This window comes from Microcebus murinus, chromosome 7 (assembly GCF_040939455.1).
Source record: "Microcebus murinus isolate Inina chromosome 7, M.murinus_Inina_mat1.0, whole genome shotgun sequence".
NCBI lineage: Eukaryota > Metazoa > Chordata > Mammalia > Primates > Cheirogaleidae > Microcebus > Microcebus murinus.
Genome location: NC_134110.1, coordinates 70,881,125 through 70,887,979, shown reverse-complemented (window position 1 = coordinate 70,887,979; position 6,855 = coordinate 70,881,125). Strand labels below are relative to the sequence as shown.

Sequence of the window (6,855 nt, the reverse complement as noted above, 5' to 3'; positions counted from 1 at the left end):
TCCCTGTGTGTTCACTGAGTTAATTTCTATGACTGAAACTAAGATATTTGGGCATGGTAAGTACTTCTAAAATTGTATTACTGTTTGGGTATTATCAGAATTATTATATAAGTTAAAATTGAAAAGATTAAAACCCTCTTTCTCCATTCCCAAGGTAATTATTACTTTGAGATCTCTACTAGTGTTTGTTCATTGAAGATGACATGGCAGCTCATACCATGGTCTCACTGGATTTATTGGCTGTAATTATCTTGACTTCTATTTATTTAGGTGGACTTAATGTCGGTATTTTCACACAAATTGCTAGAATTTTTTTTTTTTTTGGAGACTCGCTTTGTCGCCCAGGCTAGAGTGAGTGCCATGGCGTCAGCCTAGCTCACAGCAACCTCAATCTCCTGGGCTCAAGCAATCCTACTGCCTCAGCCTCCCAAGTAGCTGGGACTACAGGCATGCGCCACCATGCCCGGCTAATTTTTTCTATATACATTAGTTGGCCAATTAATTTCTTTCTATTTATAGTAGAGATGGGGTCTCGCTCTTGCTCAGGCTGGTTTCGAACTCCTGACCTCGAGCAATACACCCCCCTCGGCCTCCCAGAGTGCTAGGATTACAGGCGTGAGCCACTGCGCCCGGCCTAAATTGCTAGAATTTTTAGTGTCAGGAAAGTCTTCTGAAGTTCTCCATGGCAAATTGTGGCAAATTGAATTTCTCAATCATTTTCTGTTTTTTTGGTACAATTATTTCATCTGGAATGTGTTCATTGAACCTCTAATTCTAAGAAGTGGGTATCATGAATTTTTTTCTGAAGTGAACCAAACAGCTAAGATAGTGGTTGGAAAGGTGACTTTAGTAATTTACATACTCCTACAATGTTGAACTGTGACTCTCTTTTTTTTTTTTGAGACAGAGTCTCGCTTTGTTGTCCAGGCTAGAGTGAGTGCCGTGGCGTCAGCCTAGCTCACAGCAACCTCAAACTCCTGGGCTCCAGTGATCCTTCTGCCTCAGCCTCCCGAGTAGCTGGGACTACAGGCATGCGCCACTATGCCCGGCTAATTTTTTATATATATATCAGTTGGCCAATTAATTTCTTTCTATTTATAGTAGAGACGGGGTCTCGCTCTTGCTCAGGCTGGTTTTGAACTCCTGACCTTGAGCAATCCGCCCGCCTCGGCCTCCCAAGAGCTAGGATTACAGGCGTGAGCCACAGCGCCCGGCCAAACTGTGACTCTCTTAACTACTCAATAAATAAAACCCATTTAAAAATGAAAAAAAAAATTTCATGAGATGACAAAGGCAGAAAACAGAACAAACAATATTCACAAATAAAAAGAAATGGAGTTTTATGCATTTTATTTAACAAATTTAGGCCATAAAATATCTGTAACTTGAATATTCTCTATATTCATATATCCCAGTTAGCCTTAAGTAATGCTTCTTACTAGGTAAGATTTTTCCATTGCTTCTTTTAAAAATCCTCAGTTATCTTCTCCTTTTTACATTAGGATTATATCTGCAAAGAAAAAAATAGGGTTAAATGATATTTAGATAAGGGATGGTATTTCTTTTAAAATCAAAGGGCTTTAAAACTAGTCACACTTTGGCAAATGCTAATTTTGTCTTTAGGATCAGATATTAAGCACTGACATTTTAATTTTCATTTATCCCTCTGATGTTGCTTTGATGAATATTTGGTAAAAACAAAATAAAAAAATCATGTAAAGCATTAAAATAATTAATCAAAACAGTTTAAAAATCAAGATGTGTTTATACCTCTTCCAGTAATGGCTTCAAACAAATCCCACATTTTACCTCCCCCAAATTAAAGTATATCATGTACACAAAGGACCATAAGAACCTAAAATATAGTTACCACTTTACAAAATTTCCTCCTATAGCAGCTGAACAAATCTAGCTGAGAAAAAAATCAGTATTGTTTGTCAACGTTTTCACCTGTGATTTATATTGTGCATTACGAAATCAGAGAATGCAGCCAATCAGAAATCTAATTGGCTGCAAAACAGACTCAAAAATATAGTATTTCTAGGGTAAGAAAGTCTGGGAAAATGTTATTAATACTTTCCCTTAGTATCTACCTCTAATATTTTATTACTATCTGAGAGGTAATTCTTACAAGGTTTGTTAGGCCTGCAGGAATGCTGAAAGTGTACTAAATCAGAATTAAATTATAATCACCTATTATAACTCCTTTAAAACCTCCCAGAAAAACCTGCTTTGAAACTCTAATCCAGTCTTTCGTTTTCATGCATGTGCCAATGAAAACTAATGAAATAGTCTGGCATTTTGTCTTAATTCAAAACCCATTTTACTTGTAATTCTACTCAGAGCTGACAAATCTCACAAATTTAATTTATAAGCCAAATTCACCCAGTTGAGAAATCTTTTTTGCCTGAATCCCCCAAATTTTAAGTATCTTGTGATACAGTACAACTGACCAACCCCAAACCTCAAAGCTATATCCAGTAAACCCAATTAAGAGGTGTTCAAGTAATAAAAAGAAACATTAAAAAAACATTTTTTAGGTGAAGGAACTAGGTGTCTATAAGGACAAAAAAAAAATATTTCTATGAATAAGAACTAGATTTTATATACATCTCTCAAAAGGTACATGAGGTAGTTGAATCAAACTTTACCTAAAAAGATCATCAGCAAGAGACTCTTCTTTTGCATGTTGATTTTGTACCTGTCAAAATTAACATAATTTCAAACATTTCATAGTGAATATATGGTTAATGAACTGATACACTGGTAGGTCACTGTCATCTTTGAGATTTCCACATACTGGAGGTCACTAAGTCTCTTTCAACAGATCTTTATTTTCACTTCATGCTAAGATTACTGCAAAATGGCTCTAATTAAACTATTTCCTCCGGCCGGGCGCAGTGGCTCATGCCTGTAATCCTAGCACTCAGGAAGGCCAGGGCAGGAGGATTGATTGAGCTCAGGAGTTGGAGACCAGCCTGAGCAAGAGTTAGATCCCATCTCTATTACAAATAGAAAAAATTATCTGGGCTTGGTGGCATGTGCCTGTAGTCCCAGCTACTCGGGAGGCTGAGGCAGGAGGATCAATCTGAGCCCAAGAGTTTGAGGTTGCTGTGAGCTAGGCTGACGCCATGGCACTCTAGCCCAGGCAACAGAGTAAGACTCTGTCTCAAAAAAAAGAAAAAAATAAACAATTTTCTCTAATCAATCTCTGTTCAAAGGCAACCAACATATATTGGTAAGTTTTTTTAACTCTTTCCAGCACAACCCTTTTACTAAGTGAAATTTCAGTGCTTTGGGGTCAGACCAGTGATGAGACTGACCAGGTGCTATTCACCCCACTTTCAACTAGAGCAGGCTCTGCAGAGAAAACATCTCCCATCCTTTTGGTCCCAAATCAGGATGTATAAGCTGCTGCTAGATTACCTCACCTACAAAATACTTTTAAATGCAAACTCACCAAATTCCTAAAGCACCTTAGAGAGTTAGGATCAAAAAAGCACTGTGTTGAATGCATCTTCCTGAAGTCTAGCTAAGATTCTATCATTTGCCATTTGAAACCCTTCAATGACGTCTCCCACCTACCAAAGAAAACACAAACCCATGAGTCTGAAAATATGCAAGGGTCTTCATAATGTGGCTCAATCACTCCTGTTCATGGACTCTGTATGCTAGTTATAACTGATTCACAAAAAAAGAAACAAAACAAAAACCTAGATCACCTCCTAATAAAGATCCTGTGACCTTCTCTCTGCTTTTGTTCATGTTTCTTCCTGTGCCCAGAAAGATACCTCCTTTTTTTTCTTTTGCCTCTTCCCACGTGGAACCACTGTTAAAGGAGTATTCATTCAATAATTATTTAGTGCCTGCCGTATGCCAAGGAACATATTCTTTACCTCTTTAACAAAGTCTTCCTGATCCCCTTTATTTAAAAAGAATGCCTGCTATGAAGAAATCCCCAAAGACTTCAGCTACAGAACTCCTAGGATGCTTATTAATTTATACCTTCTGTTGTAATTATTTATATTTACTTCCTAGCCTCACTAAATGACTATAAAAGTTCCTTAAATCTGGATACAGTAAGTCCTCACTTAATGTCATTGACAGGTTCTTGGAAAGGATGCATAACAAAACTAATTTTTTTTTTCCTCATCAACATTATAATGAAATGACATAATTCAAGGACCTGCTGCATGTCATCTCACTTAAAGTTGCAGTTTCCAAGAACTTATGGACAACATTAAGTGAGGACTGTTTACTCTTACTGTTAGTAATTTACATTTGTGTACTTGCAGATACTCTCTTAAACTCTTTATTTAAAAAAACCTCATTTAATCTTCATGTAAATTCATTACTGCTATTACATTGTTATCCAAATTTTAACCATTGAGAGAACGGAGACTTAGGTTAAGTACTTTGCAGATGAAAAAACTATCAGTTGGAATAGCTAGGATTTGACCAGGTCTCCTTTAACAACTAAAAAATCTGTTTTCTTTGATGTTCTCTTGGTCTTCTTTGACATGATGGGCTGTTAAGCAGACAGAATTAAAAAATACTGTCGATCTGTGCAACTATTCACAAATTCCACTTTAAATAGAAACACAGGGCACCACTGTCAAAAGCTGATAACTGATAACAGACTGGTGTACTTGACCCCCATAAACTCTCACCAACCAGCCTCCTGTGGTAGTGGCACCAGTCAGGCCGGGGAAGTTAGACCTAAATTGTGAGTGTAGCAGCCATCACTTTAGCCTTATGGCTTACTAATGTCTAACTGCCAGTCAATCTGGGAGGATTATTTGAAACTTATTTTATTCTTTAGTATTATATTCATTTAAAAAATAAAATATAAAAGATGAACAAAATCATATTAATAAAAATAAAAGGATTTTTGTTCTGTAAAATCTGGATCAGTCAGAAGGCCACACTTAAGGACCTAGAAGGCCACATGTGGCCTTAAGACCAAAGGTTCCCCACCCCTGGAGATATCTGAAATCTGAACTTTTGACATAATGAAAGAGCTTAGGAAATCTATAGTGAATGTGGAAAAAATAGATGTGGAGGGCAAAGGTGATCCAATAAAAGAATAGTTATGTCTTAAACGTAGAAAGCCCAGCAAATATAAAAAAATTCCTAAAGATATAAAAGATCCTTGAAATGCAAAAGAACTATACACCACAAATCAAAATAGCATACTGTATTCCAGGAAAACCTAATGAAGAATGATCAACCCTGAGATATATTCCGATTGTTACTGGCTTTCAAGCTGAAGAAAGAATACTACAGACATGCAAGTCACCTAAAAAGAGGAAAAATAGGACTGGCATAAGGTGGGGGAGGGGAGGTGGGAGGAAGTGCAAATAATGTTCTCACTCCTCACAGCAAGGAGCCAACCATTAGTCTCTAAAATTGAAATATGCAGTCTAAAACAAATACTGATTCCAACTTAAAATGATTTTCATATTTTCCCCCCTTAAGCTTAGAGGGATCTCAGGAACTAAAATATCTTGGAGGGAAGAAACATTTACACAAATCAGCAATGCCTTCAGTTTAACTTCCTTCTGTCAATGTCTCTCCCTCCCTTCCCCAGTCTATCCCTGCCTCTCACCACTTGTCAATGAAGAGATGTTTAAAATATTATTCACTTAACGTTTAAACAGGTGATCTCTGGGCTTTGGGTTTCACTCCTTCATTCTTTTGTACACTGATATAGTTCTTTGGAATGCACATTTATAGAATAATAAAGCCAATTATTCTTTCAAAAGAGAGGAGAAAGGATGTAACTTCTCATTCTTTCATTTTATGACAATAAAATGAGTTACCTTCCTATTAACCCTTATTTAAAAATAACCCTGATTAAAAAAACATTAAAAATAATGAATTGGTGAAGGATACATTATACCTAGAATAAAGCAAAATAAGGAACTCTAATAGGTCAACAAGTACCACAGCCAGCTTTTGCTCTGCCCTGCTGGTTTCTGCAAACTGTGAAAACTTGAGCTCTGCTTTGATGTATAGGCCCATAAGGTATGAGTGATAGGAAGGAAAACCCAAGATGGGGACTTTAAAAAAAAGACCCAGCACTAAAGGAAGAAAGAGAAAGAAACCTTACAACACAGAAGAAGATAGCAAAAAAACTTGCCTGTCTTGACCATGGCACTTGAAGGAAAGAAATGAAAATCTCATTTAAGTTTATAATAACAAGCCAGCCTCATTCACTCAGGCTTCTGGTCCAAATACACACTAGTAACTGCCTGGGTGATTCAGAAAAATCACAAGAAGAGATTTTAATTTAAGGTGGTCTCACCTAGGCAGAACAAGACTGACCAGATACAAACATCTTTCTGGAGGAAATAAATCTGAACCAAAGATTCAAGGAAATCCCATAGATCAAGTTCCAAGGAAAACAATCAGTTTACATTCAAAGATCACAAAAGATATACTCGAAAACAAGGTGCCATAAGAGCAGAAAGCAGATCAACAAACACTTTGGATACTGACATCATTAGGCAAAGAATATAAAAGAGGAGCTTAAAAATATTAGCAGGCCACCAGATGTGGTGGCTCATGACTGTAATCCCAGCACTTTGGGAGGTCATAGAAGGAAGAATGTTTGAGGCCAAGAGTTCAAGACCAGCCTGAACAATATAGTGAGACGGACCCTGTCTCTACAAAACTTAGAAAACAATTAAATTAGCTGAGCATGGTGTCATGCACCGGTAGTACTAGCTATTAAGGAGGCTGTGACAGCAGGATCACTTGAGCTCAGGAGTTTGAAGTTGCTGTGAGCTATTAAGATGCCACTGCACAGACAACAGACAGAAACCCTGTCTCAAAAAATAAATAGCAAGAGAT

The 6,855-nt window shown here is 37.1% G+C and overlaps 1 protein-coding gene across 2 annotated transcripts in view; it reads right to left on the bottom strand.

Annotated features, from left to right (window-relative positions):
- Positions 1-1,333: 1,333 nt before the first annotated feature.
- Positions 1,334-6,855, bottom strand: part of NBN (nibrin) — a 39,909-nt gene continuing 34,387 nt past the window's right edge. Inside the window, exons 15-16 of one of the 2 annotated variants that reach the window (XM_012763197.3) lie at positions 2,652-2,701; positions 1,334-1,510 (exon numbers count right to left, since the gene is read on the bottom strand). In XM_012763197.3, the coding sequence (XP_012618651.2) occupies positions 1,480-1,510; positions 2,652-2,701 (81 nt within the window). In that variant the 3' untranslated portion in view covers positions 1,334-1,479. Of the gene's footprint in view, positions 1,511-2,651; positions 2,702-2,735; positions 3,830-6,855 lie in introns of those variants that run through there. The other variant, XM_076005171.1, reaches the window with a different exon arrangement.